The 19734-nt window shown below is 34.0% G+C and overlaps 1 protein-coding gene and 1 long non-coding RNA gene across 14 annotated transcripts in view; one reads left to right on the top strand and one right to left on the bottom strand.

Moving 5' to 3' along the window:
• Positions 1-19734, bottom strand: part of Apc (APC regulator of WNT signaling pathway) — a 120630-nt gene that overhangs the window by 60005 nt on the left and 40891 nt on the right. For 5 of the 13 annotated variants that reach the window (XM_048811584.1, XM_015484327.2, XM_048811590.1 and 2 more), the window contains exon 2: positions 4504-4656. The exons of 7 other annotated variants lie outside the window; for them this stretch is intronic. In XM_048811584.1, coding sequence (XP_048667541.1) covers positions 4504-4638 — 135 coding nt within the window. In that variant the 5' untranslated portion in view covers positions 4639-4656. Of the gene's footprint in view, positions 1-4503; positions 4657-19734 lie in introns of those variants that run through there. One more of the 13 variants, XM_048811588.1, reaches the window with a different exon arrangement.
• Positions 1694-19734, top strand: part of LOC125619091 — a 19752-nt gene continuing 1711 nt past the window's right edge. The window contains exon 1 of the long non-coding RNA XR_007350583.1: positions 1694-1853. This is a non-coding gene — a long non-coding RNA (uncharacterized LOC125619091). The remainder of the gene's footprint in view (positions 1854-19734) is intronic.

The raw sequence follows: 19734 nt of genomic DNA, 5'->3' as shown, positions 1-19734 counted from the left end.
TAAAAAAAAAAAAAAAAAAAAAGTCTTGGGATGTGCTCAGTGGAAAAGTGCCCCAAGTTCAATCCCTGGTACAAAACAAACAAAAAACCAACCCACAACAAAGTTTTCCATTTTTAGCCATTTTGTCCATTTTTCTTTCTTTCTCCTCCCCCAACAAAGACACAATACTTATGTTAAAAATCCTTGACTATTAACGTGAACATATGGTTCATCTCTGGGTTTGCTTTTATTATTTTAGATGTTTGGTCTTTAATTTCCTATACCACAAAGTTCAAAATCTGTCAAATGTCTTGCGGGGACCCGTTGTGTAAAGTAATGTCTTTCCTTTCAGCAAGACCTTGCCTCCTAGCATTCCTCCTTCCTAGTCTATCCCCAGCCTCCTTCATTACAAGTAGACTCAGCCAACGTCCTACAGTAAGAATCAACCATGTGTTTGTAGCTCCTCTGAGTGCCAACACTGCATATCTTGCCATCATGTTTACCAAGATCTCCAACAGTTTTTATATTTTACCCCTAGCCGAGTCTTTCTGCTTGTGCCAATGATAAACATCCCTCTGTACCCAGAATCAACATCTCTGTAGAAGACAATCACCAATAATCTCAGATCATCTTGATCGGGCTCAAGCATGGTTTTTATATTTCATCCAGAGTTTTCTAGTAAGATTGTCTGAGGTTGCATACTGCATACAATCTTGAAGAGGTTCTCAATTTCCAAGAATTTTTAGAAGAAAACATAGGTATGGTTGGGCAGTGCAAACACTATGTAACATTAACAAATTCAATAAAAAGTAAATATATAGATTAAAAAAAGAAGAAATGTGGCAACTATATAGCAATTCCAAACACAATGTTTGAAAAAGATTTGAGAAATGGTAGCTTTTAAAATGTGGTGTATGTGAAGAGACCCACAAAAATTAAAATAGAGTAACATCATACACTACCGGGGTAACTAAGTTGATATAACATTTTTGGGTATCAAAGTAATCAACCCATCATGAAGAAATTAGAAACGAATAAAATAAACGTTCTTTGAAAAAAAATAAAAATACATGTAATTTTGAAGAAGGATATAGTTATTTGAATTTATAAATTCTGAAAAATAGTTTAAAAATTAGTTAATAAGATTATATACTCATTTTAAAAATATTTTAAGCTTTTAGAAATGTTGCAGAATTAATCATTTCAAACAAAATATGCTGTGGTCTGATTAGTAATACCATTTATCAATGAGCAACTATATCATTTCAGGGAAGATGCTACTTGATCCAATTCTGTTTCCAAGTATATCATAGCTATAGGTTTTGTTCTGTAAGTACACTTCATATTTTTTGATCTCTGAAAAGACACTTCATATGTATACTGTTTTACACTTTATATAGCAATTTACAAATATATTGTTTTGTGAAAACACAACAAAGATGCAAATACTTCATTAATAATTTGCTTACAATTAGACAATTCTAATATTGTGCCATCTCTCAGTTTAAATGCTTCACATCTCTACATGACCATAATTACCCTGTTGTTATGCTTAAAAATTTTTAAATCAAATTGAGTTCTAGTCCTGAAGTATACAGGATGCAGAGATTCATGTCTGTAGCCCCAGCTTTTTTGGAAGCTGAGGCAGGAGGATCACTCGAGCCCAGTCTGGGCATCATAACAAGATCTCAATTCAAAAGAAGAATATAGACCAGGTGTGGTAGTGAATGCCTGTAATCCCAGAGGCTCAGGAGGCTGAGGCAGGAGGATCACGAGTTCAAAGCCAGTCTGAGGAACAGTGAGGTGCTTAGCCACTCAGTGACACTCTGTACTCTAAATAAAATACAAAATAGGGCTGGGGATGTGGCTCAGTGGTCGAGTGCCCCTGAGCTCAATCCCTGGTAACCCTCACCCCCCCAAAAGAAGAATATAGCAAATAATTTTTCTTTAAAAAAATGTAATTAAAAATTTGCATGTATCTGATTCCAGGTCATTGAAATCCTATGCAATTTGTGTTGATTTATTATATTTCTATTACAGAGAATTTTAAGCACATTCATAAGTATATAAAATATTATAACAAACCCCTATGTAACTTCACAACTCATTCCAATAATCACTGATTCATGGTCAATCTTGTTTCATCTATTCCCACACCAAACCTTTTCCATTTCTACCTCTCCACACCAGATTTATTTTGAAAATGAATCTTAGACATCATACTTGAAATATTTGTAAATATTTCAATGTATATTTAAATGGGGACCTTTCCTAGCAGTCATGATGCCAACATTATGCCTAAAAAACAACCACTTGTTAATATCTTCAAATATATAGTCAGTGCTCTCATTTCCCCAAATATTCCCCTGGATGACACACACACACTCAATGAAAACATTTATAGTTTGTATAAATGTTTTGTAATCAGCAGCAAGGCAATAACCTCTTTTGCCACCAGATGGTACTACTGCATAAATTTTAGACTCAGGTCACCTGCTTGGAAGAGACATACTCTGCCTTGGTTTGTAGTAAATAGGCTAATAATGATCAGAAAACATGATTCAATGTTATATAATGTATTACAAAGTATAATAAGCATTTTTTTTTTGTGTGGAGGAGGGGAATAACCATTGTGTTTCACTAAATTTAACCCAACTACAAAGTACCTTTTTACAAATTGGGATGTGGCTCAGTGGTAAAGTACTTGCCTAGCACAGGCAAAGCCCTGTGCGTATCAATACCTCTAAGACAAATAAATAGGTCATATTTACTGCATAAATAATTTCACTGTAAAAGTGGTAATTGTTGATACCAGATGTCTAATCCTAATGAAACATATGGATAGATTTGCAAGAATGTCTGCAGAGGCTTGAATCAACTCATGGCTGCATTCAGACATTGTTTCAAGTGCTTGATACCACAGGGATAACTGGTCAACATGATATTTCACCATAGAAATTTAAGAGTGTGACTTGTTGTATTGCCACTCTCTGAGACTTTCCATTTTAGCATGGAGATAGACCTAAGGGTAGGTTAAAATGTTTCCCTTCATTCCCCATTCCCCACTTTCTTTTTGGCAGTTTTGGATATTTAATCTAAGACCAAAAATAAATTCTGTTTGCTGAAGTAGTTAAAAACTTTAAAAAACAGATTATTTACCATCCATCTAGGTCGGCTTGGAGTTCTCTGCAAAATATACCACACTGAGGTAGATGAAATTCTGTATCTTTAAAACTCTGCACTGTGTTGATCAGGATTAAGATACCAAATAGCTCTTTTATCCTATTAGGTAAGGGTGTTTTTAAAGTGACTGATACATAATTTGTGGTAAGGAAAAAAAAATGTTTGTTTATAGTCTATCCATTTCCAAAAGGACAGAAGCAAAGTAGATATTTTAGAGATCTGTCATTGTTGGGAAGTTTTACCATATAAATAGGCAATTAGAATAGAAGAAAATCAATAGAAAGATAGGTAGACAGGAAGAACAGTATGCAAAAGCAACAGATTGAACTGTTATGATATTGAATACAAAAGGTAAAAGAGGAGCAAGAATAGTTACTTCAGTGATACACAAAAGCCTACAGAACAAAGGAGACTTTGAAGTATGTAGAAAAAGTACTGGATAGGCTTAGAAATGAGTAAGGAATAAAAGTAGTGAGCAGACAGGAAGAATAATCAGGAATTCAGATGTTAAAATAGCCAAGCAGCAGAAACAACACAAAGAAGGAAGAATTAAAAAAAAAAATTAAAGAAAGAAGAATTTAATTAAAAAAAAAAGATTAATAATCTCCAATTCTATAAAGTTATTAAATTCAGTAAGAAGAGATTCTACCTGAGTAACTAGAAATTAAAATGTTTTAACCTTGATTATTTTAAAATTAAAATGTTTTCCTCATTACAGTCTGCATACTTTATATAACATTTTCTGGAGGTTTTCAGTTTTTCAATGTTTGAAGGTGCCATGGAAATCACCTATGCTTGTATGATGCCTATACTTTCCAAATAAGACAATTTAAGTCCTTAAGGGTAACCAGAGGTTATATAGCTCAGTTTGTGGCAAAGTCAGGAATAGCAACAGGTACTAACTTTCAGTTAATGGCTCTTTCCACTAGGGCATCCTGATCATCTATCACTGCAGCACTTAAGAGCTGACAAGATCTGAGGAAGTAGAGAAGGAAGAGTTTTTTTCATATTTGAGATAAATTCTAAAATCGTGAGGCTAGTTTTTATGAACTACACAGAAAACCTTGCTTCACTGTAATGATGATGAAGTTGGTCTCTTATTTTTAAGTTTAAAAATAACTAAGAACTAACTAGTCTCTTTTAGCTACATTATATGATTCATTCCAAGAATTCAGTATATCTTATTTAAAAGTATAAGTGTCAGATTTTACAGGAGTTTACATATTATTGCTTACCTTAAAATACATTTTTGGGGTAAGTATCTTACCTATCATCAAGTCTACAAGAGAGAATATTGAATAAAAAGGGATAAACTAAAATTAAAAGTCACAGTCTTGATACCTTCATATTAGATGCCTCAGTTTCCAGTTTTGTAAGATGATTGGAATTATCTTCTAGCTCTTGTCGAAGATTTGAGTTCTCCATCTTCAGTGCCTCAACTTGCTTTAACAACTGATCATATGAAGCTGCAGCCATCCTTGGCTACCCTTGGACCTATAAGGTTAAAAAGGATTTTGAAATTCACTACTAAAAATATAGTGGCTGCGTGTTTTTAAAGAAAGGGATAAAAGAAATAAAACTCTCGAGACATGTAAAAGAAGAATTGTTAATGTTCTGGTTTGATCTCAAAACAATGTAGTTCAAGCAGTAGCATCTTTCTAGGAGGATGAAACACTGGGTCTTAACTGAAGACAAATGGGATTAAAATAGAAGAAAGAACTTTTAATAATGTTCGTAATCACTGATAAGAGATTTATTTATATTAGTAGTGCTAATTTTTGGATTTTGTTTGTAACAGATTTTTAGAGCCAGAATGAATTAATGAGATCATATACTCCATTCTATCACTTTCATTCAAAAAAAAAAAGGCTAGTCATAAACATCACCCTTGGTGAAGTAGTTTTGAGGTTCTCTTAAGATCTCATTAAACACAGTCATTTATAAAATGGTTATAAAAGAAAGCATTAGATTGAGACTTTAAATCTTTTTGATAGGAAGATGATACATAAGAATTTCTAATATAAATTTATATTAAATTTACTCAAAAGAATGAAGGTAATAGGCTATCCTACGGCATATGTGATCTTGGGGCCCACTGTACTCAAACTGAGGCTAAAAGACAAAGAAAATGGATGATCTTAGTAATAGACTGCCCAAGAGAAGTGAAGCACAGTATGACTGTTAGTATATGACTGTGAAAGAAGAGGGAGACTAGGAAGATAGAAAAGACAGCCAGGTAATAGAGATCCTTGATGTGAAGAATTATAGAATGCTAGGAATTATTTTAGGATTAACCAAGTAAGATTTAGGACACCAGTTCCTCGTTTGAAAAGGTTTAATGTCACCCAGCTTGGTGGCATGTGCCTATAATCCCACTACTGAGGAGGCTAAGGCAGGAGGATTCCAAGATTGAGGATAGCCTGCCTGGGCATTTAGTGAGTCACTGTCTTAAAAAGGGGAGGGGACTGAGGCTGTAGCCCCTAGATTTAATTCACAGTACCACCTGCTCCTCAAGAGTTTAATGTCAAACTCATTTTGGAATAAATTCCTGCTGTCTTAATTATCTGATTGTTAAAAGATCTTTACAAGGTTTAAAGATCTTGACATAAAAAAATGATTCTGAAAAAGAAAATTCATTATTTAGGATAAGGCAGACAGGTTATGGCATTGGTTAGTCACAACAATACTGAGGTTCTATAACAAGTCAAAACACTTGGATCTAGAGAGTTCTACAATGGTCAGAGTCACTGATAACCCTGGTAACAACCTGATGGCACCTGAGGAGGAAGGGAACGCCTGGTGGGTAGGAATCATCTGCAAAAGTCTTTATGGTTTTCAAAAAATGAGCACTAGACTTGTATCTGAAGACTTGGGTCTCAATTTCAGGCAAGGTCAATGAAAAGCCTTTGACCTTTTATTTAAATTCATTTTGATTTGTAAATAGATATTTACCACCTGCTTTAATGTAATTTATAGGGACATTGTTAGGATTAAGTAACAAATGGCAGGGTGAAAAATAAAAGTGCTAAGTTAATATATAAGTTATAATATAAAAATACACACTTAATTTTCTTATAGTAAGACCTAATGTTTATCTAGTTAAAAACAAACAAAAAAACTCCCTTGCCCTACTGAGAAACAAGAGATAAAAAAAGTAATTCAGCTTCTTAAAGACAGAGAAGACATCTCAAAAATTAAGAAGAAATTCATAAGTGCATTCATTTTTCTGTTTAACATTATACTATTAATAAGTAGGTCTGGAAATATACAGCACATTAAAAACTGTGGCAGAGGTAAAGATCTGAAAACTTTTAACAATGTAAACATTAACATTCTTTATTTCAAACAACATTACAGACAATTTTACATTAAAATAATAAGGGAAAAAACAAGTACACACAGGTAGGTTGAGGCAGGTCATAACTTTACACAATCACAATAAGAGCAAATAGGCAAGATAAGCAGAAATTACTAAAAGTGCTCTTTATTAGAGAAAAAAAAATTCAGCTCTTCAAAAGGACAATTAAAATTTTGATCATCTCCAGAATCGCAGTCATTAAAGTTCTTTCTGTTCCAGAAGGCATGATGCTTCATCTAATTTTACAGAAAACATAGATACTTCATGGGGGAATATCCTACGTTATAGTCCCTTCAAGAATGTAGCAGCTATCTCACCCTAACCCCAAACTGCTTTATACAAAATTTGTGAAATTATAAATTTACTTTGGAATGCTTTTTATGTAGTTGTAAGAATTCGTGCCAAATATATCTTAGCTACAAATCATTTGGCAACTTTTTTTTTTTTTTTAATTTAGGGGATGAGGGTAGTGACCCAGTGGTGGAGTACTTGACCTAGCATGAGGGAGGCTGTGGGTTTGAGGTACTAGGGAGTACCTCAAAAAACAAACAAACAAAACAAAACAAAACAAAAAACTTGTGCCAACACATTATAGCAGCCATGTTCTGTGAAATGGGGAAAATCTCTTAATCTTTAACTTTATTGAGAGCATGCAAACATCTCAATTTATTTCTCTGCAGTTAAGTTGTCTACTAATGAGATCCCTCATCCTGTAAGTGTGGGTGGGGGAAAAGAAAGGAAAAAGACTGTAATCTAGACTTTGATCCAAATGTCTATGTACATCCTAAGAAAGCAAGAAGCGTGGTGTGGTGGTACATACCTGTAATCCCAGCAACTCAGGAGGCTGAGGCAGGAGGATCACAAGTTCAAGGCTAGTATCCACAATTTAGCAAGATCTTGTCTCAAATAAATAAAAAGGGCTGGGGATGTAGTTCAATAGTGGTATGGTATTCCTGCATTCAATCTCCCAGTACAACAATAAATAAATAAATAGCTGGGCACAATAGTGTGCACCTATAATCCCAGTGGTTTGGAGGCCGAGGCAGGAGGACAGCAAGTTCAAAGCCAGCATCAGCAGTGAGGTCCAAAGCAGCTCATCAAGACCCTGTCTCGGTGCTGGGGTTGTGGCTCAGCAGTAGAGCACTCACCTAGCATGTGAGAGGCACTGGGCACCTTAGCACCACATAAAAATAAATAAATAAAATAAAGATATAAAAAAAAAGGTGTGTGTGTGTGTGTGTGTGTGTGTGTGTGTGTGTGTGTATATATATATATATATAAATAAATAAATAAATATAAATAAAGACCCTGCTTCTAAATAAAATATAAAAATGGGCTAGGGATGTGGCTCAGTGGGTAAGCACCCCTGGGTTCAATCCCCAGTACCAAAAAATAAAAATAAATTGAAAATATATTTGTGGTACTAAATTAAAAGCAAGTAAGCAGGTTGGGGTTGTGGCTCAGAGGGAGAGCACTTGCCTAGCATGCATGAGGCACTGGGTTCAATCCCCAGCACCACATAAAAAAAATAAACAAACAAACAAACAAAAAAAAAAGCAAGCAAGCAAGGAGGGAGAAAAGTGTCAGGCAAAAGATACCCAATGAAATGTGGAGGACTCAACTACTAATTAATTTAAGAAGTTTGGGAAAACTTTTTAATATATTTAAAATGGAACTGCTTTACTATTTTATTTTAGTAAAAAACAAAAACAAAGATATACTTGTCAGCACTTAGGTTGTAATGAAACAAGAATACAACAAAACACAAAGATAGGAAACCAGAAGTAATAAAAGCCCCTTTAACTTTTAACTAAGCAAAATAAAATTGAAAACCTGAATAAAGTAGATAATTTACTAGAAAAATATAGTTTGTCAAAATTGACCCCAGAAGCGATGGAAAATCTAATAAGATTTCAAGGATAAAGCTGTTAGTATTGTAAAATCAGTATCATTTGACATATTAATAGTTGTGCACAGAAAAGTATTATATGATTACACCAAAGATGATAAAAAGACATTTAACAAATTTAATACTCCATTCTTAAAACTAGCAAAGATAGGGAAATATGAAAAAAAGAACAGAATAAACCTACCATATACTAAAATACTGCACAAACCCTTTATAATTAAAGTAGTATATATAGCTAACTTTATTGTACAAATGGGTTAATTTCTCAGTTTTGAAAATTACAGTAATATGTAAGATGTTAATATCAGAAAAAGCTAAGTGAAGGGCATATAGGAACAAACTCTGTGCTATTTTTCTACCTCTTCTGTAAGTCCAAAGTTATTTAAAAGTAAAGGGTTTTTTTTTGTTTGTTTGTTTGCCATGCTAGGGATTGAACCTGGGGCCTTGCACATGCTAGGCAAGTAAGTACTCTACCACTGAGCCACATGCCCAGCCCTAAAAATAAAGTTTTAAAGAAGAAGTAAAATGCAAAATGAATAGATTAACCACTAGAACACCTATTTAAAAATCTAGAAGTAAATATGCAAATTTGGTACATGATAAAGGTGATGTCTCAAATACTTGTGAAAAGATCCTGACTTTTAAAATAATAAATACCGAAAATAGGAGTCATGAGGAAAAAGCAAAAATGCATCTATTCCTCATACTGCCCATTGGGATAAGTTGCAAATAGAACAGTTTTTTGTTTGTTTCTTTGATGCTAGTGATATGTTTTAGTCAGCTTTTTTGTTGCTGTGGCCAAAAGACTTGACAAGAACAACTGGAGGAGAAAAAGTTCATTTGGAGGCTCACAACTTCAGAGGTCTTAGTCCACAGATAGCCAACTCTATTCCTTGGGGCCTTGAGATGAGGCAGAATATCATGGCAGAAGTGAATGGTGAAAGAAAGCAGCTAAGATCATGATAATCAGAAAGCAGAGAAAGCTCTGCTCAACAAGGACAAAATATAAACCCCAACAACATGCATCCAATCACCCACCTCCTCCAGCTACACTCTATCTGCTTATGGTTACCTTATAATTAATCCTTACCAACAGATTAGGTCAAGGCTCTCATAACCCAATCATTTTACCTCTAAACCCCTTTGAAAGGACACTCACAGAGTCCACGTAAAGTCCAAAGACCATGCCACATACAGGGATCTCACACAAGAGATTTACTGTCAATAGGACGAGATAAACCAACACAAGGCTGTCCCTCCAAGAGCAGCAGCGGGTTGGCACTCACAAAGCAGCTTTATAGCCTGCAAGAGGAATTTCGTAAGCTGCTTAGGAACTGCATCATAAGCTGGGGTGGGGTAGATGGTTTAGCATGCAAATGTTCTTATGGGAAGTTAAGCAGCATTGCCTCAGAATCCAAACTTTGGAGCCGCTCGATAAAATGGCTCCCGACCTAAAATGGCGAATCTGATGCCAATATTGATCTGATGTCAAATACCTTTGGCACTGACTCACACGTGGGCTTCTGTGGGGGGCACCTCATATCTAAAACTTAGTAGGACCGAATTTACATACTACCACTGAGCTACAGCCTTAGCCCCAGGAACTGATTTAAATATTTTAAATACATATATATTTTTATAACTTTATTTTTATCTGGTGCTGAGGATTGAACCCAGTGCCTCACCCATGTCAGGCAAATGCTCCACCACTGAGCTCTAGCCCCCAGATTTAAATATTCTGAAACATTTCACTATACTTAAATTATGAAAATAGTATTTTTTTTTAAACATTTAAATGGCATATACTCTTTTCCAAGGACACAGTTATGGTGGTGAGGGACATTATTTTAATTAATTTGTTAATTGGATGTAAAATCCTTAGAGACTCAAGATCTCTGAAGTGAGGATGTCTGTTACTAGATTAGAAGTAGTAGACTTGGCTTTTAGGGTACTTCATATGAGAAAGTTTATATTTTGTATAAAAGCACCCTTACTTTTAAATAGGATATCGATCCATACAGTAGAGTATACATTGGCATTAAAAATATGAGGTGAGGGCTGGAGATGTAGCTCAGTGATAGAATACTTGTGTAGCATGCACAAGGGCCCTGGGTTTGCTCCCCAGCATGGCCAAAAAAGAAAAGGGCATGGGGTGCAACCACTAATGTCTTACTTACATGGCATCTATCCTGCTCTAATAAAAAGGAAAGAACTGCACAAGAAAAAAAAAAAAAACAAAAAAAAAAACCACTGAAAGAATACACTAAAATTCAGGGCTGCCCCTAGAAGGAATGTCTAAGATACTGTGAGAAGAAGCCTTTCTTTTCATTGTGTATACCCTTTTATAGAGTATGAAGAGCAAAAAAGGTGGTTCTTTAAAGACTAAATATGATTAGAAAGAGAAAGGAGCTCCCATACAGAAAACAAATAAAATTCTAAGGAGGAGAAACTGATTCAAGAAGAAACAGAAAATCTTAATAGTTTAGTGATTAAACATTTTCTCCCTTCTTTCTCCCAACCTCAAAAATATGAGATCCAGAGGCTTCTAGACACTTTCACCAAACTTTTAAGAAACAAGTCATTCTGATCCCAAACTCTTTCAGGAATAGAAGAATAGCAACTATTCTTCAATGCATTTCATAAGCCAATATAACCATAATATAAAAGTCAAAGATTATGTGAAAAAATTATAAAAATTTATGAACACCGATTCAAAATAATATTTTGGTTCTAAACAAAATTATCAGAAAAGCTACACAGTGCATAGTAAAGAATCTACAACAGAATCAAGTTGAGTTTATTTCAAGAATAGAATTATAGGATAACATTGGTATCATTATCTGCAATAAAATATTAAAGAAAAACCAGGTGTGGTGGTATTATAGGTCTATAATCCCAGTGACCCAGGAGGCTGAGGCAGGAGGAACACAAACAAATTCAAGGTCAGTTTAGGCAATTTAGGGAGATACTGTCTAGAAAATAAAGCTGGGTGTGGTGGCATACACCTGCAATACCAGCAACTCAGTAGGCTAAGAATAGAAGATCACAAGGGCAGCCTGGGCAATTTAGTGAGACCCTGTCTCAAAAGATAAATGGGGCTGAGGATGCAGTTCAGTGGTAAGAGAAACCTTGGGCTCAGTCCCCAGTTACCACCCGTCCCTAAGAGAGAGAGAAAAAAAATTAAAACAGCTTGGGATTTAGTTAAATGGTAGAGTGCTTGTCTAGCATGTGTGAGGCAGTGGGTTCAATATGCAGAACTGCTAAATACATTAATTTTTCAAAACCTACGTAATCATCACACCAGACAAGAAAAAAGAAAACCCCAGAATCTATTCATTATAAAATATTCTTAATAAACTAGAAACAGGAGGGGAAGCTGCCAAACCTGCAATAAACACCTTTCTTAATACTGAATTAAGTTAGAGGTATTCTCGTTAAGAATCAGGAAAAAAGTGTCTATTACCAGTTTTGTTCATCATAATCCTTGAAGTCCCATAAAGCACAATAAATTTTGAAAAAGAAAAACTAAATGTTAGAAAAGGAAAAAAGGGAACAAATTTTGAGAAATATGAAAATCTAACAACTTTGTTAGATTAAAAATCAATATTAATAGATTTTTTAAAAATTCTAAGCAGAATACACCACATTCACTTTAATTCTTTTCATTTGACACAATACAAGTTTTTATCCTCCATACTCTTTCTACTAAGACCCCATATATTTGACTAGCCTCCTGTCTGCTACATTCTTCTTTTACTTCTCCTTACATTCTGTAAATGACTACATATATTGGTTGGACACACTGAAGACCATACCAAAAATAGGCAGGTTCCAAGACAGCCATCACAATTATCAGGAGCAGGGGTTGGCAAACATTTTTTGTAAGTGTGGAGAATAAACATTATAAGGTTTTGTGGGCCATATGGCTGTGTTACAATGACTTGACTTTGTAGCTAACACACAAAAGCAGCCCAGAAGATACATAAATGGACGGGCATGTCTGTGTGCCAATAAATCTTAACATATAAAAATAGGTAGCAGTTTGCCAAACCCTGGCCTAGTGTATAAATTCCCAATTCTGGTCTTTAAACATCCAAAGGCAACCCAAATAATTTCAAAGGTTATTGAGAAATTCCTAAAATTAGTGTTCTACTTTTAAATAATAAGAGGTAGTCTACTATGTTGGAAAGAGAACCAGAGTCTTAAAGTCTTAAGGTCCTTTTTTCAATAATCATTTTTTTCTATTTCCTCATCTTCTAGAAGTCTGTTAAAATTTCAATTTGTCTGCTTTTTATTCTTTTGGCACCGTAAGCTCACACTTCAATTTTTCTTTTTTTTTACCATTACTTTAATAGGGTGTTAGGAGAAAGAGGTAGGAAATGTGATTCATTGATTTACTAGCTTGAAGCAGGTTTTTTTTTTTTTTTTTTTTTAGAGAGAGAATTTTTTAAAATCTTTTATTTATTTTTTGAAGTCACTGATTATGCATTGTCAGATTCAATTTAATACAAAATCTTAACGTTTTCACTGGATATTCCCCTAGACTCATATTGACTTTCTAGACTAGTAAAGGCAGATAGCTTATCATAAATCCACTAATAAATACTTTGTTAACACTGGAGTTCATTATTTTGTTCACAATTATATCATGAGAAACAGTCATATGTTTTTCTGAAATCATAATATTCAACATTCATTTATTTGTTTAACAAGAATGTACTTAACTCTTACTATGAATTAGGTACCAAGAGGACTATGACAGTCTATGTCTGTTTTGAACAGTCTAGAAGAGAAGGCACATAAACAAATAATTTTGACAGTTCAATTAGTGGAATAAAAAAGTTTTATAAGGTGTCAGGGATAGTTTCATGGCAAAGAACATATTTGAACTGAGACTTGAAAAGTAAGTAGGAGTTTGACAGGCACTCAGAGGGATAAAGAACTTACAAGCAGAAAAAGCATCAAGCAAAACAATAGTTGATGCTGGAATTAGGAAACTAAGTAATTTCGTATGGCATAGGCCTGGGGAAGACTGGAGGGAGACACATTTGAAGAGATCGTATAAACCAACTGATATCTTAGGATAGCTGAACAGCATTTCCATTATAGTTCTTTCTGTGTTACAGTCATGATAACTTCTTTTCCAATCTGGCCTCCTCTCAAGAATCATTTTAAAGGAGAGATTTTTTTTTTTAATATTTATTTTTTAGTTTTCGGTGGACACAACATCTTTATTTTATTTTTATGTGGTGCTGAGGATCGAACCCAGCGCCCCACGAATGCCAGGCGAGTGTGCTTCCGCTTGAGTCACATCCCCAGCCCCTTGAAGCAGGTTTTATACTAAAACCTTTAACTCACTGAATTTTTATTTTTATGTATGACATGAGTATAGTGGTCTAACTGTACTATCTTCCATATGGATAACCAATGATGTTTGTCTTATTAAAACATTTCTTTTTTCCACTAAACAGAAATGTATTATCTATCATATGCTTAATTCTCCTATATATTTAGAACTGTAACTACAATTCATTTATATTAATTTGAGAGAGATACCCATTTCTATGAAATTCTTACCCTGTATCAAGAATGAATAATTCAGGTTTTTCAATAAGATTTTCTAGTCCCTCTCCTGCTGTGGCAAGAAAAAGTTCTATGCCTTTAAGATCAAATTTATCCCTGGACCTTTGGGTTTTATTTTTTTGTTTGAATCTCCACAAATAAACACCACCATACAAGATTGAATCCTGGTAGTACAGAAAAAAAACTGATTTTAGTTAATACAAATCCCTTACTTGGCCACTTAAAAATATTATATGAACTCTAAGAATCTTATAATCTACAAGTATAGATACTTTGCCTCTACTTTTCCAATATTTATACCTCATTTCTTTTTCTTATTATTAGCTTGAAATTCAATATAATGCTGAAAAAACTATCTATCTTATTCTTTATTTTAATAGGAATGATCTAATATCTCACCATTTAATATTCTTTTTTTTGTGTGTGTGTGGGGAGTACAAGGGATTGAACTCAGAGGTATTCAACCACTGAGCCACATCCCCAGCCCTATTTTGTATTTTATTTAGAGATAGGGTCTCACTGAGTTGCTTAGTGCCTTCCTTGCTTTTGCTGAGGCTGTCTTTGAACTCACAATCCTCTTGCCTCAGCCTTCTCAGCCACTGGGATTACAGGCATGGGCCACCGAGCCTGGCCACCATTTAATATTCTTGCTCTAAGATTTTAGTAAACATTTTTTAAACATATTTAGGCATTTTTCTTTCATCTTTAATAGAGTGGCTTCTGAATATTTTTGCAGCACTTTTTTTGGTATAATCAGATAGTTTATTTCTTTTAATTTGTTGATGCATTCCTTTATAAGTTTTTCTAATGTTGGTCCACCCTCTATTCCTGAAATAAACCTTCATGCTCATATTTTAATCTTTAACATAATCTACCAAATTTCAGTATTTCACAGAGAATTTTTATTTAAAAAACCTAGTATACAATTTTTAATTTTTATAACATTTAAAAATAAAGTTTTAAAATAAGCTTATGCTAAGTTCATAAAATGAGTTGGTAGGTGTCTCATCTTTTTATATGGTCTGGAATATTCTGAATATCTATTTTTTGAAAGCTATTCAAATAAGAAGGTACCTTTTTAGAAGATTTTTTAATGTATTTTAAAATGTCTTCTGTGGCTAAGTATTTTCATGTTTACTTCATCTTGTATCACTCTTATTAATAGTTCATCAGTAAATTATTAATTTCCTCTAGCTTTACAAGTGTGTCTTAGTGTTGTATATACCTTTTCATTTAAAAATTCTTCATATGATGATATCTCTTTTCTCGTTCATGTTCTTTTTCTCTTGTGTTCCTTTAAACTTTATAGGGTTTTATCTACTTTGTAGATGTTTGGGGAAAAAAATCAACTTTTGGTGTTATTTATCTTTTCCAGTATATTATTTTCTATTTTATTCATTTCTTTATTAATTATAACCTCTTATTTTCTATTGATTTTGTTCTTTTTTTTTGTTAAAGTGGATTTAATTCATTTATTCACTTACTTTACTAACATTCATTTATTTTCTTCCTTAATAAATAAATGTTGGGGCTGGGATGTGGCTCAAGCGGTAGCATGCTCGCCTGGCATGCGCGGGGCGCTGGGTTCGATCTTCAGCACCACATAAAAAAAATAAAGATGTTGTGTCCACCGAAAATTAAAAAATAAATATTAAAAAAAGTTCTCTCTCTTTAAAAAACAAACAAACAAATAAATAAATGTTAAGAATATCAATTTTTCTTTTGCATCTAGTCTTACAGATGGTTCCATAGGTTTCAATGTGTAGTTTTTTCCTCTAATTTTTGGATAACTCATAATTTATCTTTTTTAAAAAAATGTATGTATATTTTAGTTGTAGACACAATACCTTTATTTACTTTTATGTGGTGCTGAGGATTGAACTCAGTGCCTCACAAATGCTAGGCAAGCAATCTACAACTGAGTCACAATCACAGCCCATAATTTATCTTTTGATTTCCTCCTTTATCTTGGTGATATTTGAAAAATGAGTCTTTCCCAACTGCTAAGTGTATAAGGCTTTTTAAGTAATCTTTTTATTGTTAGATATATTGATTAATAGATAAGAGATTGTTTTTTATAAAATTGCAACTATTTGGATTAAAAAAAAATTAAGCTTTGCCTTGTAGTCAAGAACATGACAAATTTTCATAAACATCCAACTGAGCTTTTTAAAAAAAGAAAAGGTATACAAACCCCCAAACTTCAATATCTGTTTGACTGTAGCATAATATTCTTTAAATACTCTTATATATGCTCTTATTTTTATGTATTTGATTGGACTGGACCCTAAATTCCATGACTGATACCCCCTATAAGAATACAATGGGAATATACAGACACAGAGACACAATGGGAATGCCATGTAACAACTGAAGCAGAGACTGGAAAAATGCAACTGCAAGCTATCAAAAACAAGGAGAAGAAAAACAAAAACAAAACCAAAAACAACTAGGAAAAGAAGCAAGGAATGGATTTTTTTCCTAGAGTTTCCAGAAGGACTTTTATCCTCCAGGATTGTAAGAGAATAAATTTCTCATGTTTTAATCCACCAGTTTGTAGTACTTTGTTATAAAAGCCCTGGGAAAATAATAAACAGGTAAAAGATAAGATGATATGTTCCTTGTTATCAAATAGCTTATGATCAGATGTAAGCTGATGGTACATCAGAAGCACAAGGTATCTTTGCTTTCTGTCCTAGGGCACCTTTGATAACACGCCCAGTGTGGGGTCCCAACACTCATGAATATACAACCTTAAAAAAGTGAATGTTTAATGGAACAATCACTGAGCAAAGGGGAAAAGGATATAGTATGTAGTTCTTTCCCTTCTGTAGATAATTCTGAGGTATATTCTATATGGTTCTCCAGAAAGTCCTGGCAGATCAAGCCACTGTTGTCCAAAGTAATGATCAACTTAAGAACTAGCTGTCCTTTTCCTGCTTCATTCTTTCAAGACTTATATTTCTATTCCTTGGATCATTTCTGATGGAAAGTATCCACACTAGGGCCTGTCTCAAGGTCTGGTTGACCAGGGACTCAGTCTAAGATAGAAATTACTTACAATCTGAAGACAGATTTCAGTTCAAAAGCATCAAATTATAGTGCTATAGGAGTCTTAACCTTCAACAACAACAAAAAGTGAAGGAAGTATTCAGGACGTAAAAGCAATTTTATAAGAGACTTGAGAGATGACACAATTTTAATGAAATAAATGTGAGAGGGTAGTATTCCAGGAAAAGGAATAGCATGATCAAAGCTCAGAGACTGGAAAAATGACATATATGTAAGAGAACAGAGGATCATCTAATTTAGTTGAAGTTTACTATGGCAGGATTAGGGAGGTGAAGGCATAAATGTGAACTGGAACAACACTGCAGCTAAGTGACTAGAAAGTGTAAGCGATTTGGGGTTTGCATAGAGTACCTAGAGAAATGGTATTGTAACAAGCCTAAAATATACAAAGGGAAACTTAGCAGGGACATGTTGCTTTAACATGTCTCAGTTTTCTGTCAAAAATAGTTAATACATTGACATAAGTGATGATAAAAGCAAGAATCTAAAAAGTTATACTAGAAAATATATTTTAACACCGTTCACTGACTATTATCTGCTTACCATATTAGTGGTTGTTATATTCTTTAAACAAATCTGGTAAATGAAAACCTGAACTTTCCCTCCTCTCCCCAGTAACACTCACTCACTGAAATATATTTTTTAATATTTATTTTTTAGTTGTAGTTGGATACAATATTTTAAAAATAATTTTTTTAGATGTTGATGGACCTTTATTTTATTCATTTATTTATATGTGGTGCTGAGAATCAAACCCAGGGCCTCACACATGTTAGGCAAGCACTCTACCACTGAGCCACAACTCCAGCCCGGATATAATATCTTTAATTAATTAATTTATCTTTTTTACGTGGTGCTGAGGATTGAACCCAGGGCCTTGTCCATGCTAGGCGAGTGCTCTACCTCTGAGCCACAACCCCAACCCTGTGAAATATAAAAAAAAATATATATATATATAATAAAAGCTTGTTTAAAAAGTAATTTTTTAAAATAAAATAAAGAACTATGTACATATACCTGTGGTAGACAGAATAATGGTCCTACAAAGGTGCCCACATCCTAATCTCTCTAACCTATGAATGTATTACCTTCATGGCTAAAGGGGCTTTGCAGATATGATTAAACCTTTAGGCAGATTCCCCTGGATTATGTGGGTGGACCCAATGTTATCACAAGGTTTTTATAAGAAGGAGGCCGAAGGGTCAGTCAGGGAAGAATGTGTAACCAACAAAGGCAGAGGTTCAGATTCAGAAAGAGATTCAGTACACTGCTGGTACTGAAGATGGAGAAACTGACCTAACCTGGGGAAAACAAGCAGCTTCTAGAAGGTGAGGAGAAGGAAAAAAAAAAAAAAAAAAGAAACAAAGCAAGGAAATGCTTCTTCTTTAGATACTCTGGAGAAAGCAAAGTGTTACTGATACCTTGATTTTAGTTCAGTGAAAACCATTTTAGACTTCTTACTTTCAGTACTGTGTGAGATAATAAATTTGTGTTATTTTAAACCACTACATTTGTAGTAATCTCTTACAATAGCAATAGGAAATAATGTCCTAAATACAGTGATCCTTCTCCTAGGGCTAAATTCCAGTGAAATCCATATGATCTTCAAATATATCAACAAATTCTTTGACTCTATTCTTTGAAGGGGTAGAGTCTCTTGTGTGGGCTAGACTTACTGATTACTAATAAAAATAATATGGTAGAAATGAGGTTATGCAGCTTCTGAGAACATGTTGGTCATGAATGGCTTTCTTCTTGCTCTTTCTTGCTGTGTTTATTGGGGGATGCCAGTTGCCATGTCATGAAGACAAGACAGACCCTTGAGAAGCCCAACTGAAGAAACTGAGGCCTCTTGCTAATAAATAGCCTAAGAGAAACAGACTACATGAGTGAGCCATCTTGGAATTAGATTCTACTCTCAAATGACTGCGGCCTTGGCTGATGTCTTGACCACTGTCAAACCACCCAAATAAGACATTCCTAAATTCCTGCCTCACAGAAACTCTGAAATAAAAAATGTTTATTATTTAAGACACTATGTTGTTTAAGCCACTAAGTTTCTCTGATATGTTATGTAATGATATGTAACTAACATAGTTCATAAAGACTCATTCATAAGGACATATACCACAGCATTGTCTGTGTAATGGAATTTGAAAAGTCTAGTAGAATAGCAGAAGGAGAGGTAGGAGAGAGGACAGGAGGGAAAAGCAGGGGATTACAAACTGAAATAGATTTCCATGCATGTGTAAGTTTGTCGGGATGAATCTAACTACTATGTATAATCACAAAGCTCTAATAATAATTAAAAAAAGAATTAGAAAACTTTAATAATAATAAAAAAAGAAATTTGGAAAAAATCTAGAGCTTTCACTAGAGGTAAAAACAAATATTATGGGATTCTCTGCAGCAGAGTTAGCACCACATGCTTGACTGACATAAAGTAAAATGAGTAGATATTAAAAATGGTATTGAGTTAAAAACTATTCAAGAGCTGGGATTGTGGTTCAGCGGTTGAGCGCTCACCTAGCACGGGCGGGACCCGAGTTCGATTCTCAGCACCATATAAAAATAAAGGCATTGTGTTGTGTCCATCTACCAAAAAAAAAAAAAAAAAAAAAAAAAAAAAAAAAAAAAAAAAAAAAAAAAA

The sequence above is a fragment of the Marmota marmota genome, unplaced genomic scaffold, assembly GCF_001458135.2.
Source record: "Marmota marmota marmota unplaced genomic scaffold, marMar, whole genome shotgun sequence".
In the NCBI taxonomy this organism is placed as follows: Eukaryota; Metazoa; Chordata; class Mammalia; order Rodentia; family Sciuridae; genus Marmota; species Marmota marmota.
The sequence above is the reverse complement of the archived record's forward strand: the minus strand, read 5'-3'. Positions and strand labels throughout refer to the sequence as shown.